This window comes from Entelurus aequoreus, linkage group LG24 (genome assembly GCF_033978785.1).
Source record: "Entelurus aequoreus isolate RoL-2023_Sb linkage group LG24, RoL_Eaeq_v1.1, whole genome shotgun sequence".
Taxonomy (NCBI): domain Eukaryota; kingdom Metazoa; phylum Chordata; class Actinopteri; order Syngnathiformes; family Syngnathidae; genus Entelurus; species Entelurus aequoreus.
This window is the reverse complement of record NC_084754.1, coordinates 31,025,853-31,050,418: the sequence shown is the minus strand read 5'-3', so window position 1 is coordinate 31,050,418 and position 24,566 is coordinate 31,025,853. Positions and strand designations below refer to the sequence as shown.

Below are 24,566 nucleotides of genomic sequence, written 5' to 3'. Positions count from 1 at the left end.
TCGATTATGAGATTTTTTTTTTCCGTAAAAAAAAAAGTCTGAAAAAAATGTAATTAAAACATTATGTTATGTTATATAAAACCAACAGTTGGTAACAAATGACTTCTCAGCTTTTCTTCCTGTCACTCACACTGCCAGTTGTTTTTTCACTGATTTGGCTGTCCTATATTCAGGGTCTTCTAATATTCAGGTCAATGCGGTAATTTAACAGTCCAGTAGTTTATTATCGTGGTTGTAGCCTGCAGTGGTGTAGAACTGCAACATACATATGAAAGGTATTGCTGATTTTTGACTAATTTATTAAACTACATGAGACTGGCAAAATATAATGATTTTTTTTAGTTTGGTATTACAATGTCAAAAAAAGTATTTTAATTTGTCACCACCACCCAATGTTGTTTTAAGTTACCTAGATGTTAATAAAAATGTTAAAAACCATTAGTGTGAGTCAGTACGATTCTGTACCATTGAAAACACACAAAACATAATTTAAAATGTATAGTTGTAGATGACTAAAACGTAACTTGCTAGACATCATTGTTCTTGTGCATTCCAATATGCAAGAAGAAATAATCCACAGTCTGAGTCCTTCAACATGCTACCTACCCACTAGATTTCTAAAATCTGTGCTGAGCAGTTTGTTACAACAATTCGCTCGTCCGGTTAACATCTCACTTCAGACTGGAACATTTCCAAAGGCATTAAAACTTCTGTCATTGAGCCCCTCCTAAAGAATAGTAGTCTTGATGCCACAGTACTGAACAATTATCAGCCCATATCAAACCTGCCATTTTGGGCAAAGTCCTAGTAAAAGTTGTACACCAACAGCTTAGTAACTTTCTCCTGTTTAACAATGTGTTTGGTATTTCCAATCAGGCTTGAGCCCCCACCACAGCACTGAAACAGCTCTGATCAAGGTGACAAATGATACACAGATGCAGGAAAAGTCTCAGTCTTGGTTCTGCTGGACCTGAGCGCTGCCTTTGACATAGTTGACCATACTATCTTAACACAGAAGTTAGAAAACTGGGTGGGAATATCCGTTTCTATTCTTAACTGTCTCAAGTCCTATCTCGATCACAGGACATACTTTGTTGAAATTGGCAACTGTGTCTCTGACCAATTGCTATGACCTGTGGGGTTCCTCAGGGCTCGATTTTAAGACCCCTGTTGTTCAACTTGTACATGCTGCCTCTTGGCCAGCTAATACGCAGCTTCAATGTGTCTTACCACAACTATGCATATGACACTCAGATTTATGCGTCACTGACGACAGGTGAACGTCGGCCTTTTGAATCTTTTTGTCGCTGCATGGCACAGATCAGTGTGGATGCAAAACAATTTTCTTCAGCTAAACTCAGACACAACTGAAATCCTTGTTTTTGGCCCACAGAAGCAAAGATAAACTATTATTCGTCACCCTGGGACCCTCTCACTAAAACGTAATAACCAGGTTAGTAATCCAGGGGTAGTTATGGACTAAGACTTGAACTTTAATAGCCACATTAAGATAATAACATTATCAGCTTTTTACCATCTGAAAAACATTGCCAAAATCAGAGGAATAATGTCTAAATCCGACTTAGAAAGACTCATCCATGCCTTTGTCTACAGCAGGTTAGACGACTGTAATGGCCTTCTCACTGGGCTCTCTAAACAAGCTGTAAAGCAGCTGCAGTAAATCCAAAATGCTGCTAGAACCAGGAAATAGGACCATATTAGTCCAGGGCTTAGGTCACTGCACTGGCTTCCTGTTGCTCAGAGAATATACTTTAAAACATATCTCCTTGTGTACAAGTATTTTCATGGTCTTGTGCCAAAGTACATCTCTGACATGCTAGAGCCATATGAACCATCTAAAGCTCTGAGAATCTTAGGGAGTGGTCTCCTGCTGGTGCCCAAAGTCAGGACCAAACATGGTGAAACTGCATTTCAGTTTAATACTCCTAAAATCTGGAATAGTCTTAACCTGCTCAGTGGCCTTGAGGTTAGAGTGTCGTGAGTTCAAAGCCCGGCCGAGTCATACCAAAGACTGCTCACTGCTCCCCTCACCTCCCAGGGGGTGGAACAAGGGGATGGGTTAAATGCAGAGAGTAATTTCACCACACCTAGTGTGTGTGTGACTATCAGTGGTACTTTAACTTTTTAACTTTAACTGAAGATGTGAGATGGGCCTCTACATTGTAAAAACGTACAATCTAGTCACCGGCTTGTCAGACCATAATCTGACATTAGCTGCAAGAAAACTCACAAAGACACGTCTGACAAGGTTTAAAAATCAAGATCAGAAAACTTTTAAACTTGAGATTCCTCGCCAATCAACAACTTCTTTTGAAAACGAATTAAAGGGTATTAATTGGGACGAGCTCCAACAACATGACCAAGTACACGCCTGTTGTAATCAGCTAATGTCTACTATCGGACGCATTATTGATAAATTTATTAGAAAGCGAAAAAAATCCCACAGAAAATTTCAATTACCATGGATTAATGATGATATCCGGAAATTAATGAAAAAGAGAGATTATGCCTTAAAAACTTTTGTCAAAACTCGTAGTGACACTGATTTGAAAATATTTAAAGGCTTGCGTAATCAAGTAGTTAAACAGCTCAGAATGTCCCAATCAAACTACTACATCCACATGCTATTAGAGGCCAAAGGAAATGGCAAAATGATCTGGAAACTACTACGCAGCCTATTAAACCCAGAGGGTAACACCACCCAAACCCAATATAAACTTAAAGTAGGAGACAAAATCATTACTGATTGTACACAAGTCTCAAATGAGTTCAATAAATTCTTTATAGAATCTGTCAAAAACCTTTCCTCGGGTTTCTCTTGTAGGACTAATGATGATCAAACAACAGACATACCTAATGAACAAGACAGCTCATTTCAGCTCAAGGAGGTTAGTCAGACAACTGTCCTAAATGTCATACATGACCTAAACACCACATACTCAAAGGATATTTATAACCTAGACACAGCTTTTCTTAAAAAATATAGCGGCATCCTTATACAGCCTCTTACCCATCTTATTAATATTTCCATCAAAACTGGGCAATTCCCAGATGGATGGAAAACTGCACAGGTAATACCACTTTTAAAATCTGGTGATGCTGGAATGACATCTAACTATAGACCTATCAGCCTTCTTCCAGTTTTATCTAAAGTCCTGGAGAAGATTGTTTCGGAACAACTAATGCACCACCTTGAGACAAATCACTACTTGACTCCCCTACAATTCGGATTCAGACGTAACCATTCTACAGAATCTGCCACTTGTTTTTTAACTGAAAGGATCAAACATTCTCTTGACAAAGGACAGGCGGTCGGTGCAGTATTTCTAGACTTTAAAAAAGCATTTGATACAGTCAATCATGACATTTTAATTTAAAAACTAACTAAATTCAATTTATCCAAACAGTCATTGTCCTGGTTTGAGTCATATCTAAAGGGCTGTGAACAATGTGTCACCATTAATAATGTGAGATCTTCCTTCCGCAAAATAGAAACAGGGATACCTCCGGGTAGTGTCTTAGGACCTATACTATTCAGTCTATACATCAATGACCTACCAGATGTATGCACAGATATAGATTTACAGATGTATGCGGATGACACAGTGGTATATACATCAGGTAAGACCTGTACTCTAGTTGCTGAGAAGTTAAATGCTCAATTAGACAAAATAGCATCTTGGCTGGAGTCATCCTGTTTAACCCTAAACACTAAAAAGACTAACTCTGTCTGCTTCTCCATAAAAAAGCTACCTCAAACAAACCTGAATATAAAAATTAATGAGGAGGTCATTGAACAAGTACCTGAAGTCAAATATTTGGGCATAATCATAGACTATCAGCTGAATTTTAAAAGTCACATTAAGAAGATGTGTAAAACCCTGAAGGCAAACCTAGGCTGTTTTAAGATTATAAGACACTGCTTAACTCTTAGCTGTGCTTTTACTTTTATGAATGCAATGATTCTGTCACACATATCTTATGGCTTAACCACATGGTCCCAGGCACACCAGTCATCAATCAAGACCATTGAGTGTCTTTATAACCGCACCTTGAAAGTTCTAGACAAGAAGAGTATACGATATCATCATTGCCAAATTTTAACCAAATACAATATTTTAAGTTTTACCAATTTTATTTTGTTACACACAGTCAAACTGGTTTTTAAATGCTTGCATAACTCTGCTCCCCAATTGCTCTGCAAGGCAATTACAAGACTGCAAAGTGGTACCAGATCTACCACCCGAGCAGTGTCAAAAGGCAACTGTTGTGTTCCATTCCGTAGAACATCTTTTGCCCAGACTGCCTTTTCAATAAAAGGACCACAACTATGGAACTCTTTACCGGACACTTTGAAAGGTATACCTGCACTTGTCACTTTCAAAAAACAAACAAAATTATGGCTAGTTGAGCAACAATCGTGTTCCCATGTTTAGTTTTTACTCATTTTTACTAATTGGTTTTTATCTAGTCTGCACTTTGTCTGTGTTATTATTATTATTATTGGCTTTTATCAGGTTTGCACTTTGTCTGTGTTATTACTATTATCATTATTATCAACTCACTCTATTTTTTATTTTCCTATTTTAATGATGTTGGATCTGTGTTGTTGTTGTTGTTGTTGGGGACAAGTGTTGTAAATTAGCTTTGGCTACAAACACTGTGATGCATGCATCGGATAACTGTTTCAGATGTCTATGTTTTTGTATCTGTCCCTATTTCAAATAAACCTCTATAATAATAATAATAATGTTCAAATCCAGCCTGAAGACACTTTTATTTGATTGTGCATATGACAACTGAAATAATTGTATCTACACTATTTGATTGATTCCAATTTTAATTAGGTAAGTAAGTCTGATTGTTTTTATGAATGTATTTTCTGATTTGAATTTGAAATATTTTTTATCTTTGCCTTCTTTTATTTTTCTGAAAAGCACTTTGATTTGCCTTGTGTACAAATTGTGCTCTATAAATAAACTTGCCTTGCCTTGCATAAGAGCTCAATTACAGTATAATAAAGTACAGTTCAAACAACCATTTGACTCAAAGATTAGTCAATATTTTTGGAAAAAGTAAACACTTTGGTCCATCCTAAGTACTAGTACAAACTGTGACCTGTAATATAAAACAGCTTTGCAGAAAATGTAGCTGTCAAATCTCATGCAATCCATCCATCCATCCATTTTCTACCCCTTGTCCCTTTCGGGGTCGCGGGGGGTCCTGGAGCCTATCTCAGCTGCATTCGGGTGGAAGGCGGGGTACACCCTGGACAAGTTGCCACCTCATCGCAGGGCCAACACAGACAGACAACATTCACGCTCACATTCACACACTAGGGCCAATTTAGTGTTGCCAATTAACCCAGTCAGACACAATTATTCCTAAAATGACATCTAAGCATTGGGATGTTTAAAAATAAAGCTTAGTGAAAGACTCACAGAAATAGATGATCTGTCATCACCAAAGCTCTTTATTTCCACATTTCCCATATGGAGAATGGCTGCCAGCACTTTGAAGACATCCGATTGAAAGTCTTCATTCAATCCTAAGCCAAAAAAGGGTCAAAGTAAGTGAATATAGTAGATATCATTAAAAAGTACTGGCTAATGAGGCATATTTATAATGTCACCTAGCAAGGAGAAGGTCCGCTGGGTCTCCTCCATGCTTTTCCTGTCATCTACACCTTCAATAAAAATATCACCGCCCATGCCCGTGTAGTGGAACTCTTCGGCACTCACTGCAGGAACAAAATTAAATATCTTTACAGTAAAGATATGGACATGAAGTGTGTTGATGATAAACCTTCCCACTTACTCAGCTGGAGTGCCTTGAACTGTGGCAGGTCTGCACAGGCGCACATTTGGTAAAATATGTGATAGTTCCTCTCATTGTAAGTCTGAAAGCAGCAATATTATATGTGGCATATAACAGAATAATACACAACGATAGGGCTGCAACTATCGATTATTTTAGGAATCGAGTAATTTGTTGATTAGTTTGAAATAAACAAAAAACATTTGAAATAAACAAGTATTTTTCCGCTTTTTTGATAATAAATGCACATCATCAACATTTAAATTGTAATTTTAACATGTGTGCACTAGTGAAAATGTGTTTTTAAACTATATAAAATAATAACAGGTCACAGCACTTCACACGCCACTATGTGCACTCTTTTGCAGTGGCTGTGCGGAAACTATTCTTTAACTTATTTAAAGTTCAAATTTCAGGTTCAAATTTTATACATTTTTATTATTCATAAAACAATTAATCGAAGCAACACAATAGAAATCAAAGCTTTCTTCTAATGGAATAAGTCAATTTAATCGATTAATCATTGCAGTCCTACACAACAACATACTGTGGTCATACCTGGAAAACCACTCTGGATTTCTCCAAAAGGTACGTCCTCATATTTGCCCCGATGATCCGGTACCTGCTGTCAAAACTGATCTCGGTGAATTTCCCAAAACGGCTGCTGTTGTCGTTTCTGGTCGTCTTTGCATTCCCAATGGCCTTTGGAAGATTTAGGCAGCATTTAATATTTTTACAGCCAAAATCATTGTTATATCGGCTCTGAGGGATGTAAACATGAAGCATATCATGTTTCAGCAGGGGGGACATCTCACCTCTGTTATGGGATTGGATGCCAAGACTTTGTCTTCAACTTGGGTCTTACTGCCTGATTTGCTTACAACAGCAAAGTATCTCATTGCGTATCGAGCAGACACTGTTTTGCCTGCTCCAGATTCTCCACTGATGATGATGGACTGGTTCCTTTGGTTTCTAATTAAAAAGGAGGAGAACTTTCATAAAACAAATGATGGAATTCCAAGTCCTTCTTTTACCTCTACTTAGGAAAATATCCTTACACATTTTCATATACAAAACTGCGCACAAGTCTTATGCCACACATTTTTTATTGTTGTTGTCCAAAGTGTTTTTTCTTGGCCCGTGTCACATAATACAGAAAAAAGTAGTCCTGTAAAAGAACATTACACAAAAAACAAAGAAAAAACCTCCCACTAACTAACACGTCACATTTTTGTTTAATTTTGTTAACAATTCAGCTTCAGTGTAGGTCAGAGCTAAACTAAGTGACAATTTAGTTATATACTGCCATTGACGTATTGCAAAACAACATATCTAATTAGGGCTGTCTTCAAATGGTGGGAGATTAGACGATTCGATTCAGAGGAGTCTAGTTTGACTATCAACCTCCCAGTCGAATAATCCGATATTAAACCACCCTCGTCACGTTATACCTGCTGAAGCACCCATATACAGCAAGAAGGATGCGAGGATAAAAACAGATTGCGTTCATCATGTCTTCTTTAAATACCAGAAAATAATTATTGAGTCCAAATAGTTTTCAGAGAGTGTGCTTCCGAGTGTGACATTTGTGTAAAAAAATAGGTGGCAGTATTTTCCTCTGCCACACCTCTTAATATGTATGTGTATACATATATACAGTATATGTGGATATATACTGTTTGTATATATATATGTGTGTATCTATATATGTGTGTGTGTGTATATATATATATATATATATATATATATATATATATATATATATATATATATATATATATATATATATATATATATATGTGTGTGTGTGTGTGTGTGTGTGTGTGTGTGTGTGTATATATATATATATATACAGTATATATATACGGTATGTATATAAATGTGCATAAATATGTATATAAATATATATATATATATATATGTGTATATATATACATATATGTGTGTACGTACTGTATATACACATATAGATATATATAAATGCATGTATTTGTATATATGTGCATAAATATATGTATATGTGTATAAATATATGTGTATGTAAATATACATGTGCATATATACTGTAAGTGAATGTATATGTATATATATATATACACATATATGTATGTGTATATATATATATATATACACATATATGTATGTGTATATATATATATATACATATATGGTGTATGTGTGTGTATATATGTGTATGTATATATATATATATTTATGTGTATGTATATTTATGTGTATGTATACTGAACATAAATGTAAACGCAACACTTCTGTTGTTGCTCCCATTTCTCATGAGTTGAACTCAAAGATCTAAAACATTTACTATACACACAAAAGATGTATTCTTCTCAAATATTGTTCACAAATCTGTCTAAAACTGTGTTAGTGAGCACTTCTTCTTTGCTAATATAATCCATCCCACCTCACAGGTGTAGCATATTAAGATGCTTTGGATGCACTGCACTGCACTGCACTGTACGTACGTATGTACGTACGTATATATATATATATATATATATATATATATATATATATATATATATGTATGTATGTGTGTGTGTGTATGTGTGTATATATATGTATATATACACATAAATATCTATATGTATATATATTAGGGATGTCCGATAATGGCTTTTTGCCGATATCCGATATTGTCCAACTCTTTAATTACCGATACCGATATCAACCGATACCGATACTGATATATACAGTTGTGGAATTAACACATTAGTATGCCTAATTTGGACAACCAGGTATGGTGAAGATAAGGTCCTTTTTTTTTTTAAATTAATAAAATAAAATAAGATAAATGAATTAAAAACATTTTCTTGAATAAAAAAGAAAGTAAAACAATATAAAATCAGTTACATAGAAACTAGTAATTAATGAAAATTAGTAAAATTAACTGTTAAAGGTTAGTACTATTAGTGGACCAGCAGCACGCACAATCATGTGTGCTTACGGACTGTATCCCTTGCAGACTGTATTGATATATATTGATAGATAATGTAGGAACCACAATATTAATAACAGAAGGAAACAACCCTTTTGTGTGAATGAGTGTAAATGGGAGAGGGAGGTTTTTTGGGTTGGTGCACTAATTGTAAGTGTATCTTGTGTTTTTTATGTTGATTTAATAAAAAAACAAAAAAAACAAAAAACAAAAAAAACAAAAAACTCTAATATATATACATATATATGAATATAGACATATACGTATATACATATACGTATATATATGTATATATATACGTACATATACAAATATATACATTAACACATGTACATATACATGTATGCACACATATATATGTATATAAATATATATGTATGTTTATATATATACATATATATGTATGTTTATATATATATACATATATATGTATGTATATACATCTATTTAGTCAAGTTTGATGTATTCTTTGCACTGCGCATAAGAGCCGAGAACCTCATCAACTGTGGTTTAGACTTTTTTGAGGTGCAAAAAGTCGCAAATGAGATCGTTGTTGTGTTCACTTCAATAAAGTTCTTCTTTTATTTGTTTCATAAGTACTTATAATTAACTTTGAAATATTCAAGTATGCATGCTTGAGCACATCCATGACATTACTGACACTTAGTGACCAGTCAATATACACTACCACATATCATCATCTGTTTATTTTTTCTTAAAAATTGTCATGGAGTTGACTAATTGTCGAGGATAGGCAAACACGAACAAATCAGATTTGTCTATGAAAAAGATAGCCCTAAATCTAATAGACAGGGTTGTGGTCATCCCAAAGACTATAAAAATGGGACCCATTACCTCCCTGCTTGGCACTCAGCATCAAGGCTTGGAATTGGGGGTTAAATCACCAAAAATGATTCCCGGGCGCGGCTACGCTGCTGCCCACTGCTCCCCTCACCTCCCAGGGGGTGATCAAGGGGATGGGTCAAATGCAGAGGACAAATTTCACCACACCCAGTGTGTGTGTGACAATCATTGGTACTTTAACTTTAACTTAACAAACGTTATTTTATTGAGGGCCACATTGCAATTAAAATGGTCAATATATATATATATAAATATGAGTACGAATATATGGCCTTGTTAGAAAATTTGTATGGAGAATTTAGTTTTATTGTAATTTTTACTAACAGATTGATGGATAACTTGCTTTGACAGTGTAAGTCAAGGAGACAAGCAGATATTCAAGTAGTGACTAACTGACCAAATAAATGCTTTGAATATCTTGTTGCATGATCAGATAATATTACAGTTTAGAAGATTTACAATATCATGCAGTACATTTGTTCTGTCAAAATTCAAATACATTTACCTAGAAAGTGCTTTCTTGACGCACATTTTTTTCCATTCTTCCCTGATCTGGCCCTATGTTTGACACCATGAAGTAAGACTTCAAACTGTTTTTTAATGGTGGATATGTAGTGAATTAAATTAGATTTTGATTAAACACACTCACAAATACACAAAGTACTCACAAATTCTCAACATTTATAACAGCTCAATATGTAAAAAAAAAGTACAGTAAATGTAGAGTTTCCCCAATTATTTGATTAGAAAAAAAACTTTGATTTCTATTTTGTTGCTTCGATAATCGTTTAATAAATGTAACTAATACTAATGTGTAAAATCCAGACTGCATGGGGTGCTCGGAACCTAAAAAAATGCGGGCATACTTTGCGCACAACCGCTGAAATAGAGTGCACATTAAAGTACTGTATATATGAATACAAACTAATAATTTATTACTTTTTTAATTTGTTTTAATGCACACGTTGTGTGTTATGTGCATTTATTCAAAATAAAGAATAATGGTTATGGCAAGGAGAAATGTTGTAAATTTAAATTATCCATCCATCCTCCGCTAATCCGAAGTCGAGTCGCGGGGGCAGCAGCCTAAGCAGAAAAGCCCAGACATCCCTCTCCCCAGCTACTTCGTCCAGCTCTTCCCAGGGGATCCTGAGGCAGTACCATGACAGCTGGGAGACATTGTCTCTCCACAGTTCATTCAACTATTTTTTACTAAAATACACATTGAGGCTGTAAAGTGTGTCTTATCCGATTACTCGAACAATCCAACAAAATAATGAATAGATTATTCGATTACTAAAATGAGCGATCGCTGCAGCCGTAATTAGATGTGTTTTAGCAAGGCTATAATAACAAATGCATATGACTGCTTAGACCTAGCCTGAGCTGTAAACAAAAAGAGCTGTGTCATTCTGATCCTGGAGGGTAGACAAATCAATTGATGCCAGAGGCACTCAAACGGTGAAAACCAATTCCTCATTTTATTTTGTATCTACCTGGCCATCTGTTTGTAGGCTTCCTCTGCAACTGCAAATATATGCGGGTCCATGTCACCCATGTTCTGGCCCGAGTATGCGTGAATGATTGCATCTCCGTAGATAGAAAGCTGCTTGTAGGGATTCAAAGCCACCAAGATGATACCTTGAAGAGGAGACAACACATGCAAAGCTTGAGAAGAACTCCTCAGTTCTTCCAGGACACTGACTTCCTCAGAGCCTACCACAGTAAGTGTAGATGATTTTGAACTCCAAGAATCGCACTTTGAGGTTATGCAGAACTGCAGGTTCATGGAGGTAGCTAAGAGCAGTGAGATCGTTCTCCCCCACCAAGATATCTGGGTTGCGAAGCGGAGGGAGTTTTGTTGGTGACGAGTCCACGGTGTACTCCTATGAGTAAGACACAGAGGTCATGTCATGTGTCTGGTCGTCCTTACTCCATTTACTGTACTTACAGTGCCATCTTCAAGAAGCAGTTGAAGACGATCATCCCCGTCGTGAAAATCTTTCAGAATTTCTGCTGATTTCCACACGTGTTCTTCATCTGGAATCCACACTCTGTTGTACTGAAGCAGATCAACAAAGTGGAAAACACACTTCTTAAATATTTGGACAAGATGACAATGTCATGCTTCAAACACTTCTCAAAATCATAGTTAGATACTTTATTGATCCCCAATAAAATTTAAGCATCCAGTGGTATATATTAGACAGAACAATATGCATTTCCAAAGTCTGTATGGATGAATAGAAGAAAATAGATATCAAAATGGTATAGGTATTTTAAATGAAGGTAAAACAGGTGTAGAAATATATATGCCAGAATATCCAGCGGTGGGTTGTCAGGGCCAGCAAGGCCTTCTCTGCTGGCCTAACATAACCAGAAATCATGATCATAACTAAAGATAAAATTATGTTTTAATTTACTTTCCCTAAATATCTAAAAGTATGCATATTCTCTTTGTGTCATATTATGTTTCTTTCAGCGCTGTTGTTTTTAGTTTTAGTTTGTATCCAATCAGAATTCAGCTAGCTTATGTTGCCATGCTGTACGAAATCTGCCCAAGGCCTTCAGAATCAACAATGCGGGCGTCCGTGCACTGTAAGTGAACGGGCACATACAGGTGATAGACAGTTGCGATAGCCAATCAGATCACGAGTTGTTGTCAGTAAGGCCTTCTAGCTAGCCTCACGTTGAATGTGACGTTTACGCGTCCTGTGGTTGGATACTCACCGGGACCATTAGCGGATGAATTTGAGAACACAGAGTTGATAGACAGTTGCGATAGCCAATCAGATCACAAGTTGTTGAAAGTACACTGTCAACAACTTGCTATAGCCTGTCTAAGTAGACTGATGTTAACGAGACTGTGATTGGATACTCACTTGTCATTCCAAAGTGAGTATCCATTCACAAGTTTCAATTTAGCAGGAAGCCGGAAGTGTTGCGCCATAGCCAGACCAGGATAGCAGAGAAGGAGAACAAAACATTGATTAGGTGGCAGATATATATTTGCAAGGCCATTTTCAAGAAAGATATTTAAAGAGAAACTACATCTTGTGAGACAATGTCAGCCAACCCTGGAAACCAGCTCAGCTGTACCGGCGATGAAATAGGGAAATGCTCGCCATTTCCACTTGAATAAGACGAGGGATACCACTGGCTTATACGGCTTCGAATAGGTCCTTCCAATTGTAAGTTAAAATATTAAATTTTTTTACTTTGAATATGTTTTCTGCAATTTTTATTTTGACAGTACCAGTTCAGGGCAAATCACTCTACGTAGACAGCCCTCGCAAAAATGACTAATGATCTATTGCTAACGATGGATTCTGATGCTTCATCTATGTTGCTGCTTCTTGATCTTAGCGCCGCTTTCGATACTGTTGATCATAATATTTTATTAGAGCGTATCAAAACGCGTATTGGGATGACAGACTTAGCCTTGTCTTGGTTTAACTCTCATCTTACTGACAGGATGCAGTGTGTCTCCCATAACAATGTGACCTCGGACTATGCTAAGGTAACGTGCGGAGTTCCCCAGGGTTCGGTTCTTGGCCCTGCACTCTTTAGCATTTACATGCTGCCGCTAGGTGACATCATACGCAAATACGGTGTTAGCTTTCACTGTTATGCTGATGACACCCAACTCTACATGCCCCTAAAGCTGACCAACACGCCGGATTGTAGTCAGCTGGAGGCGTGTCTTAATGAAATTAAACAATGGATGTCCGCTAACTTTTTGCAACTCAACGCTAAGAAAACGGAAATGCTGATTATCGGTCCTGCTCAACACCGACATCTATTTAATAATACCACCTTAACATTTGACAACCAAACAATTACACAAGGCGACTCAGTAAAGAATCTGGGTATTATCTTCGACCCAACTCTCTCGTTTGAGTCACACATTAAGAGTGTTACTAAAACGGCCATCTTTCATCTCCGTAATATCGCTAAAATTTGTTCCATTTTGTCCACAAGCGATGCTGAGATCATTATCCATGCGTTCGTTACATCTCGTCTCGATTACTGTAACGTTGTTTTCGGGCCTCCCTATGTCTAGCATTAAAAGATTACAGATGGTACAAAATGCGGCTGCTAGACTTTTGACAAAAACAAGAAAGTTTGATCATATTACGCCTATACTGGCTCACCTGCACTGGCTTCCTGTGCACCTAAGATGCGACTTTAAGGTTTTACTACTTACGTATAAAATACTACACGGTCAAGCTCCTGCCTATCTTGACGATTGTATTGTACCATATGTCCCGGCAAGAAATCTGCGTTCAAAGAACTCCGGCTTATTAGTGATTCCCAGAGCCCAAAAAAAGTCTGCGAGCTATAGAGCGTTTTCTATTCGGGCTCCGGTAAAAGTTAGAGATGCTACCTCAGTAGAAGCATTTAAGACTCATCTTAAAACTCATTTGTATACTCTAGCCTTTAAATAGACTCCCTTTTTAGACCAGTTGATCTGCCGTTTCTTTTCTTTTCTTTTCTACTCTGCTCCCAACCCGGGGTGGACCGCTAGCCTGTTCATCAGATGGGGACATCTCTACGCTGCTGATTCGTCTCCACTCGGGATGGTTCCTGCTGGCCCCACTATGGACTGGACTTTCGCTGATGTGTTGGACTTTCACAATATTATGTCAGACCCACTCGACATCCATTGCTTTCGGTCTCCCCTAGGGGGGGGGGGGGGGGTTACCCACATATTGGTCCTCTCCAAGGTTTCTCATAGTCATTCACATTGACGTCCCACTTGGGTGAGTTTTCCTTGCTTGTATGTGGGCTCTGTACCGAGGATGTCGTTGTGGCTTGTACAGCCCTTTGAGACACTTGTGATTTAGGGCTATATAAATAAACATTGATTGATTGATTGATAAGATATGTTTTAATTGCTAATGCGTTTTAATTGATTTTTAACTGCGCCAGAAAATAACCCGTTTTGTACACTGTTGATGTGCTTCAAATGTGTTCTTGTATAGTATTTCTCCAGCAATGGTCATGTCGTTACATCAATTATGGTATTTTGAGAGGTAATTATTGAAGTCGGACATCACTGAAGGCCTAGGTGGGAAACGCACGGCCCGCCACTGACAATATCTATATCTATCTATATCTTTATATATCTATCTATATCTTTATATATCTATATATATATATATATATATATATATATATATATATATATATATATATATATATGTGTGTGTGTGTGTGTGTGTGTGTATATATGTTTATATATCTGTGTATATATATATAAATATATACTGTATATATATATATATATATATATACACAGTATATAAATATATGAATATATATACATATTTATATATACATACATAGATACATACATAGATACATACATACATACATACATACATACATACATATATATATATATATATATATATATATATATATATATATATATATATATATATATATATATATATATATATATATATATATATATATATACACACACACATAGATATATAGCGAAGTCAAAGATACATATAGTTAATCCCAGCTCATTCTGCCTCCAAGTAAATGACAAAAGCATATACTGTACATAGTTTCCATATGTCTCTCTTAACTCAACCTATAAACATAATCTATAGTGCATTGTTAGCCAGTAGTGTACACTTACCCGTGTGTATAGCTGAACCAACGCCATGTTTTGGCATTATTTAAATTTCCTTTTTTTATTCCAGTACTTCCTAAATTACCGACAACTTTTCTCAACGAGTTCTTCTTTCTACTGCAGAATCATCATTCAAGTTAACAAGTTTAACGTCTCATTTCCGGCGACGTTTTCAAAGCAAGTATATTACTGCTTAAACCAGACGTTTTAGTGGGTTTTCATCAATGTGAGTAATTGATTGTGTTAATTTGTTACTCTATCAATTTCAACTTTTCACAGTTTTGTATTTTAAGTGGTGTTCAACAACGCACCAGGGCATATACCGTGGTTTTATTTTGAAAGTTACATGCCTTTGCTGCCGGTTTGTGACGTCTTCTCTTTGTAAGCATCACTTTACGGGCGGGAGGGAGTGCTCACCTGTTGCTACTGTGAAGAGACTCCGCCCACCTGTCTTGTGACGGCGGCGAGTGAGGGGAAGTACGCTTGTTTGTTCAAGGATCTGTCATGGGAAGAAATTTGGCGTGACAGATCCCACAATGTCGGAATCCGGATGCAAATACCATAAAAACTCATCAGGGGGTTTAAGTTAAAAGGAATACGTTTTTTTTAGATGACACTACACACAAGTGCAGTACATATATTAGGGAGCAGATATACATGTTTCACTTCTTTCTGCTCCTTTTTATTCATAATGTACTTTTATGTCATGTTGATTGTTTTATCTCTTTGTTGCATTTTAAAGAATTAGGTAAAAATCTAAATCAAATATGAGAGAAATTTGAGAATGGTGTACTGTTGTAGCAAAAGGGCATGATAGTGTTTGGAATGCACAAACCTGTCTGATGACTAGATTTGTTGTGCTTATTTCCTGGAAGATTATGACTTAAAACATAATCAAAATGCTGCCTGTAAATCACTAAACAACATGAAAACAAAAACAATCAGCATGTCACTTACTGAAAATTCAGCATTTTTTATAACAACTTGTCAAATATTTCACTTTTCTTCCCTCTTAAATAACGTAGCATAAATAACTTCCAATGAGTACAAAAGGAAACTATGTTTTCATTTAAATTAAGTATGGATGCATATACCAAACCCTTTAAAAAATATTATATAAATTCACTTAAACAAAATATTAGAGAAATATGTCTTGAATTTATCAAGAGGGTCACATGTTCATATAGGAAAGTTAAACAATAGGTACATTATACTTTATGCACCAAAATTAGCAAAATACTTTGCTACAAGGGAGCATACATCTGCTTAAAGTACCACTGGAGTGGAAAAACAAGTTTACTTTATATACCCAATTGTGTTTCATTGTATACATTAAACCATATCCAATTGTATTTATAATCTGCAAAGTATGTGAAAATACTGTCTTAACATCACAAAATGCCACAAATTCAGTCATTTTGAATATTGCGCTGCGAATATCTTCGGCAATTTTCGTAGATTCTACGTCAATGTAGTAACGCTTCTGCACTCTGACCATATTATTAGATCAATCATACTGGAAATACGCAAACATTGAAATATACGTGCGGTCTCTCCTTCACAGTCCTTTTGTGAGACAAGAACACATGTGCTTGACTTTTTTATGCGTTTTATGCATAAATAAATAGCTAAAAATTGAGTCAACAAATCAAGGGCCCTCTATTGCGCCCATAAAACCCTCTAGAAGACATCCAGACACCGCCAACAATATTCTATTTGCATGTCGTGACCTGAATATTAGAGGGGAACTGCACTTTTTTGGAATTTTGCCTATCGTTTACAATCATGATGAGAGACCAGAACACAGTCTTTTTTTGCCCCCGATTTTAAGGATGATAAATAACGCTTGGAAAATGCAGCTAATGGGAGTCACAGTTGTAGCCTTCAAAGCCCTCGAAAACAACTTCAAAACACCTCCATCAACGTTTTATATACACACTGCAAGTCTATATATAATGTAGTTTTGATTGATTGATTGATTGATTGATTGAAACTTTTATTAGTAGATTGCACATATTCCGTACAATTGACCACTAAATGGTAACACCCAAATAAGTTTTTCAACTTGTTTAAGTCGGGGTCCACGTAAATCAATTCATGGTAACTGGTAACAGACATGTTCATAACAATATGTAGTAATATGTTCAATATTCCGTTTCCATAGCAACGCATTTACAACTTCCTGCAACAACTTGTGTTCCTACTTCCAGAATCAAACACGAGTGTGTGTTCTAATCTTGGCAGACTTGGTAGCAGACAACGAAAACGACTACTTTTGGACAATTGAGGATTCACAACCTTATACTTTTGAAGCTAAATATACTGCTGCTTATAGAAGCCAGCTCTAAAGAAGAGTGAGACGTTGGAGCAGACGGAAGCCGGGAGAGTGAGGGGAAAACGATTTTGACGCTAAAAATATGGAACTTGGAGACAAGCTATTTCGACATAAATGGATTGCTTACCCAAAATCAACAGGAAACGTCCCTAGCCAGCTGGACCAGACAAACAACTGTCCATTGAGTGAGTCACTTGAATATCGATCATGATACACGCAGCTCACCATGAGTGGTATTACAACACAGCTGTCTGGCTAGCTCAGCTGTGTACAAACAAAACATGAAATGTGGGCTAACACTTAACAGATACAGACAGATATTTTTATTGTTTTTCAGTCAGTACAAATTGGTGTCGTATCGCAGTGTTGTGCATTACTAACTCAAACGTGTTTCCTGTTGTTGTAGAAGCTAGCTTATCGTAGTTAGCTTTAATGGCTAATACCGTATAGCATGCCGATGTGTTACGTTACAAAAAGAGTTCCTCCATGTTTGCTCTTACAATAACAATGTCGCTATGGCTTGGTTATTGTACGGGTGAAGTAACGTTGATGGTTTTTAAATGCCTTTTTAAAGTGATTTAGAGGTATAAATGATTGATCCATTACCTGCATTGCTACACCTAGAACAAGGTGATTTTTATATGTTAGAAAGCAAAAAATATATATTAAAAATATGTTTTACTTCTTTTCTCTCATAATGATTGTGAACAATAGGTAAAATTCCAAAAAAGGTGCAGTTCCCCTTTAACCAAATATGAGTAATATTGGAATTATAAGCGCCAACGTAAACTGACTATTTTAGCGGCGCATTGATAGCAGTAAGCTAATGCTAGCTTACGCTGCTATCTATTGTTGACACACTGAGCCAGAGGCTGCTTCTGCTTCATCTCAAACTTGCTAAAAGTAAATTCTAGATTATAATTCATGCATCTCTCACCTAATAGTAGACAAATGTGGTCTTGGGCCGAGAGGCTGGTCAACTTCCACATCCCGAGATGGCGAAAAAGACTCTAGTGGCGCAAACCTTTTTTTAACCCTTTGTGAGGATTGTGATTGATTCTTCATCTAAACAGGATTATGATCATAAATTGTACAGTAAGTGTTTTTTATTATGGTTAGTTTGTATGTTTAGCACCTAGCAATGCTGCTGATGCTAGTGTTTCAATAAAGCTACAGCAGTTTAACACTCGGCTTCTAAAACTTATTGCTCATCCTCTTTGTGTTCGGTCTCGAAAATATAAGGTTCTGGATCATAATTTTGCCAAAGTAATCGTCGTTGGCTCTCACAAAGTCTGAATGATTAGCATTGTTGTTGAGGGGGATGGGATCTGTAGTTCCTACTTCCACATCACAGATCACGTGACTGGCTTGCTCATTAACTCTCAAATTGGCTCGGGAATCTCTGAGATTTATACTATTTTGATCATACCTATTTATTCGCAAACTTTGGAAGTCTTTTGGTGTCATAAATCCGATATATATGACAATAGCTTTAATATAGAGGCAACATGTTTTTCAACTCTACTGGTATTTTAAATCCACTTTCATAGGGCATGTATATACACAGTTACGTATAAACTAGTACAAATGATCAACAGGAAAATGCACTGTTTAGCTCTAGATGCGGTGAAGGAAGCCCAGGTTAAGGCTAGTGGGGATTTGGATGGTCTCAAGCGCCACAGAGGACGGTGAGAAAGAAAGTGTTACAGAAAATATCTTCTTAGCGTCCATCATCAATGTGGAGGAATTCTGTCTGTCTTTCAAAATGTCCTAAAAGGTCCAGAATAAAACAAGTTACTAATCATATGAGTGTAAAAGTGCACGTGATTGCATCATAACAACTCACTTTAATAGTCGTAATGAAGGTGGTTGTCACGCGCTCTTCAAACTCAATCACAGGCGTGTAAAGGGTCAACACTTTAACGATCTGCGACGGAGAACAAGCGGTGAACAAAACAAACCGGCAGTGTATTTGGATAAAACACACAGTAGGGAATAATGATGGACCTGTGCAGTCGTGAGGCCTGCGCACATGTTGCAAATAGCCTGAGCGTCAGCCTCTGTCTTCTTCTTGACCTGCAGAAGCTGTGCGGCCTGTACAAGAGGCTCCAACGACTCCTTGGCACCGCAGTTGGACATATCCCGCTCTAACAGCCACTCCTCCAACTGCCACACATTGTACCTGAGCGCAGACGCAGTGGGAAAACTAGTCAGGCTGTGTTATACGTATGTTAAATTACATGCAGTATACTCATAATAACACATTACGTTTTATAGGCAAGTCAGCATATTTTTGACGACAGATAAGAAAATATGCTCTGAGATACTCATTCACCACAATAGTTCCTACGTAGTCTATTTACAGTATAACAATATGAACCCTGTTTAATGTATTCTCTTCTATAGTATACCCATTCTATTGTTTTCTTATTTTCTATTGCTTTTGTATAGTTGCTATTGTTTATCATATTTTTTCTCTTTTCTAGTGCTTTTGAGAGTGTGCTTTCTGTCTTTTCTTCTTGTATTTGCGCTATTGTGATCAAGAAAGTTCCCTTTACCATTGAAGTTTGTCTAAATCTAACAATAAACAGTAATCCCTCCTTTATAGCTGTAAAGGGGTTCCGGACATCACCACGATAAACTAATTTCCGCGAAGTAGAAATCATTAACTATATATCCCTTATTTTCCCTCATTAATCATAAAAAAACTGTTTACGACCTTCTAAATACTTTTTTCAACATTATGAGAGACCTCTAAACAGCCTTTGGTCACCTTTACGCTCGTTTAATCCAATACAGTAATGCTTCCTGTGGCTGCACCAATCAGTGGCCACAATACTGAACAGCGTACTTTGATTGGTTTGGTCTTATCCAGAGGTCAATACTACTGTAGTATTGATATTTTTAGTTCATTTAGCCATTTTTATGCTTGAAAATGCTAAATTTAGGGAAAAAATCTTGTGGAATATGCTTTAAAAAAAATGTGATGTGGTGAAGCCACAATATATAAAGAGCAATGTGACGAAAGACAACTATATACACACTAATAAACAGATAATATATAACAATATAATAAACATGTTATATTCATGTACTATGACGGGTATTATTTTGACTATAGAGTAAATGTATTATTGTGGTTGGAGAAGTATATTGCATCACACTTACTGTAGATATGTTTTCTAATACAGTATATTGTATTTGTCATTTTTTTGGGCACGTAAAAATAAGTGGTGAGAAATTAAATTTGAAAAAATACATGCATTTCTAACTAAATCCATTTTTATATCTAATCTCTTGCGCAATTCAATAAGTTTATTGAAATATCCTCGCCACATCACGCTTCAAATATTGTGGCCTCACGACATCACAGATTTATTTTGTATATATTTTTTAAACATGTTCTTTAACTTTGTGTTCCTAAATTAAGCATTTTCAAGCATAACATGTATCAATAAACTAAAAATATCATTATAGGCGTATCGGCCACTAGAGACCAAAGCAATCAGATCACGCTGTTGAGTATCATGGCCACTGATTGGCTCAGCCTTAGGAGCATTACTATATTGAATTAAAAGTGTAAAGGAGACTAAAGGGTGTTACTTTATTTTTAGAGGGCTAAAAATGTTTTTCAAAGGTCGTAAACATGTTTTTTATGTAAAACATAAAAAAATTGATTTATAATTGATTCCTACTTTGGGGAAATGAATTTATCCCAATTGAGTCTGTAACCAAGTCACAGCAATAAACGAGGGACGACTATATTAGAAAGGTCTCAGTGTTATGCTACAACCACAACAAACAGATTGTTAAATTTACAAATGTGCAAACCTCTTGTTCTCACCAAATCTGTGTGTTTACAATGAGTATACAACGGATTCTTATATGTCTATAGATAACAAGAGTGGGCCAATACCTGATCTGCAGGCCTTTACTCCAGGAGCACATATCCTTTCTTAGCAGCAGGTGATTCAGGGTGACAGCACATATGACATAAAACTGTTGCCGGACCACTTGTTTAATAAGGTCAGAGTCCATCCCATGCTGACACATGGTGATGTGCCAGTGTCCAAGTTGTTGCAGGAGGACTTCCACTGTAACAGCCTCTTCCTCTGGGGAACTTGAGCTCCTCTTCCTCATACCTGATGGTTTGGACCCTAGAACACCATGGATGGATTCCTGCTCCAGCATGCTTGACACTGCACATGACAAAACACAGTCAGACCACTTAACATGGATGCATGTAGGATGATTCATGTCACCTATGAGGGGCTGCAAGATGTCTTCCATGCTTTTGATGAGCTGCCGGTAAATTTGGACAGCTAGGTCGCCAAATACATTCTGGTACTCAGTCAGTTCAAAGTTGGTCAGGCAATGCTGGTTCTGCTTTGAAGTGTTGTGGGTCTTGAATGTCTGCGCAGACAATTTGCATGTTCAATGTGTTGGTTGAACATAACTTTTTCCAGCGCACTAATGCTCACCTCATCTCCACTATATTGCCTCAGACAATGAAGTAGTCGACACGTGTTGGCCAACCAGAAAGACGACACTCCAAAATCCTTTCCTTTCCTCTATAGAAAAAAAATTACACAACAGTTACTAATGTCAAATGCAGTAAACACACTTTGTGCTTCAATGCACCTTTACACTCGGTGCAAAAAAACATTAGGCACACCTGTATCATCAAACAATGACATCAATTTAATTAGAGACACTAAATTAACACTATGTCTGTTATTGTACTACACTGGTATAGAACTACCTGACCTGCATGATTTATTATATTATGTAAGGGTGCATTTCTAGACACTTCTACAAACCACAATAATGAACATATTGTTTGCAAAACGGAACATTATTATCTTTATAAAAGCATACATTTGTGATACAGAGAGAGTTAAGTTGAGCAGTGCTAGCCAATGAGCTAAAAACGCCCTAAGCTTTCAAGTCATCATCCAGCACAGCTCTTCGCAGATCTATTCAACTGGCGGCCCGGGGGGCAAATCCACCCCAATGACAGCATACCTGAACCCGAGTTGAGTTCAAAACCTGGGAGACAAACATTTTTGCAGCAAATTCCTAAACAAACTTAAGTGCTCCTGTTGTAAAGAGCAACTTGGATCAATTTTGCCTCAGCTTTGGTGTTATTCACTTGGACACCAGGAATCTTTTAAGGCTGGCCTTGTTGGCCTAGTGGGTGAGAAACTTTCTTCATTGCTGTATCCGGTGACCTGGTGCAATGTTTGGGAACGGTATTCCTGTGGTGCACCCCCTGTTTTCTCTCTCTTCATTCGTGATTGAGTCCTCCCAATATACATCGAAGACCACATTAATTCTCTGGCTTTTGGCTACTTCATGTAGGATTTGAGTCATGGCTGAGTCTACAAGTTGAGAGACGGTCTGGTCATTACCCTTCATCTTCTGAATCAGGCTCATCCCATCAATGATGGTAGCAGATTGCTCGGGGATGGTCTCTGCTAGTAAGACCTGCTTCTCCAGCTCCCTGGCCATAACAGTTTTGGTTCTCATTGGTCTTCTGACCTTTAATGTACTTGCTGGCTTTGTCAGAGGATACACAATTCTCCTCAAGAACCCTTGAGCTGGTTGGTGTAGCTCGTGCTGCTTTGCTTAACTCCCTTCAGCTTGCACCTTTGAGTCCTGCGCATCCAATAGTTTTCTTCATGGTGAAGACATTCCTGCATTTTCTCTGATACAACACCTGGGGTCACTCCCCTTCTGGTATTCTTCTGGCTAGGTCCATGAGGCCTACATGATTTCTGATCTCCGCTGCCCTGATCAATGGCCTCCAGGTGTCCAGATCACTGGGTGACACTCCCTTGGAGGTGTCATTAGAACAGCTGATAGCAGAATCTTCAAGATTTTTGACCAGATTCTCGCTGGTTTGAGCAGCCATGTCTCATGCAGTAATTTCAGTAAGTACAGGCAATCATCTGCAAAATTATTGAGCAACCATACAAGTCAGGTAATGCATTTTTTTGCAGATTATTAGGGTTTATTATAGTTTGCCAACATTAACTTAATTCCTTTAATAATATGTTTGTCTGTTTGCCTCCTGAAACAATCAAAAAATGTCGATTTTTGTTAATGTCATCTTTAGTCGCGACATCTTGGCCTTCTGAACTTTGGATGAGTAAAAAAACATTAAAAATGTTACCAATAAAATGTGATTCACAAAAGACCTCTACTACTTCCTGCTAACAGCAGTATTAAAGACGATTTTCCTCGGCGCACGCTCATGCACCCACAGGAATTAGCGCCAACTATTGGTGCAAAAACAAATACTATCTGCAGGGCCTTTCTGCAACTGCAAAGGTGATCTAAATCATCAGTAGTGGCACACAAATTACAAAATTTGCAACATTGGAGAATGACCATTATTCGTTTATAAGGCATTTTTATGGTCAAAACAGTGAATGCATGATAAATATTAAACTACTCTTCTGCAAAGGTTATCCCATTAATTAATAATCTGGACATATAAAGGAATAATGAAATAGTAACAAGAATTTTCCCACTTAAAAGGATTGCAATTGATGGTCTGGCTCATGGACTAAATGTAAACACATTGGCAAATCCTTTCATTGACATTTTAATCTTGCTATCAAAGACACTGAGGTCATAATTTGTGATTCACTTAACTGAGGAGTTTCCCAAAGCGCCTTTTTAAGTCTTCTCCATTTTGGAAGGTACACTTTTTTTTGTAATGTGATTTGTGTAATTAAGAGTGTTTACTTTAGATGCAGTCAGCAGTCATTTGCTCACATTCTTAAGTTATACTAGTAGTGTTCATCAAGGTTCCATTTCAGGTCCTCTCTTTTTCACTATTTGGGCCATTCAACTGGTGGTCTATGAGTTTAATTTAAAAAACTTGTGAGAGACTCACATTTTTGCAGCAGAATCTT

The 24,566-nt window shown here is 36.9% G+C and overlaps 2 protein-coding genes across 5 annotated transcripts in view; both read right to left on the bottom strand.

Moving 5' to 3' along the window:
* The window catches only part of myo5c (myosin VC), a 41,187-nt gene extending 25,756 nt beyond the window's left edge, over positions 1–15,431 (bottom strand). For both annotated transcript variants that reach the window (XM_062035978.1, XM_062035979.1), the window contains exons 1-9: positions 15,315–15,431; positions 11,610–11,720; positions 11,379–11,544; positions 11,155–11,299; positions 6,654–6,810; positions 6,397–6,540; positions 5,839–5,920; positions 5,654–5,761; positions 5,463–5,569 (exon numbers count right to left, since the gene is read on the bottom strand). In XM_062035978.1, the coding sequence (XP_061891962.1) occupies positions 5,463–5,569; positions 5,654–5,761; positions 5,839–5,920; positions 6,397–6,540; positions 6,654–6,810; positions 11,155–11,299; positions 11,379–11,544; positions 11,610–11,720; positions 15,315–15,341 (1,047 nt within the window). In that variant the 5' untranslated portion in view covers positions 15,342–15,431. The remainder of the gene's footprint in view (positions 1–5,462; positions 5,570–5,653; positions 5,762–5,838; positions 5,921–6,396; positions 6,541–6,653; positions 6,811–11,154; positions 11,300–11,378; positions 11,545–11,609; positions 11,721–15,314) is intronic.
* Positions 15,432–16,300: 869 nt separating this feature from the next.
* LOC133641787 (unconventional myosin-Va-like) overlaps positions 16,301–24,566 on the bottom strand; it is a 42,995-nt gene continuing 34,729 nt past the window's right edge. For all 3 annotated transcript variants that reach the window (XM_062035797.1, XM_062035799.1, XM_062035800.1), the window contains 6 exons: positions 22,125–22,214; positions 21,906–22,056; positions 21,560–21,842; positions 19,651–19,825; positions 19,490–19,570; positions 16,301–19,413 (listed from right to left, as the gene is read on the bottom strand). In XM_062035797.1, coding sequence (XP_061891781.1) covers positions 19,261–19,413; positions 19,490–19,570; positions 19,651–19,825; positions 21,560–21,842; positions 21,906–22,056; positions 22,125–22,214 — 933 coding nt within the window. In that variant the 3' untranslated portion in view covers positions 16,301–19,260. The remainder of the gene's footprint in view (positions 19,414–19,489; positions 19,571–19,650; positions 19,826–21,559; positions 21,843–21,905; positions 22,057–22,124; positions 22,215–24,566) is intronic.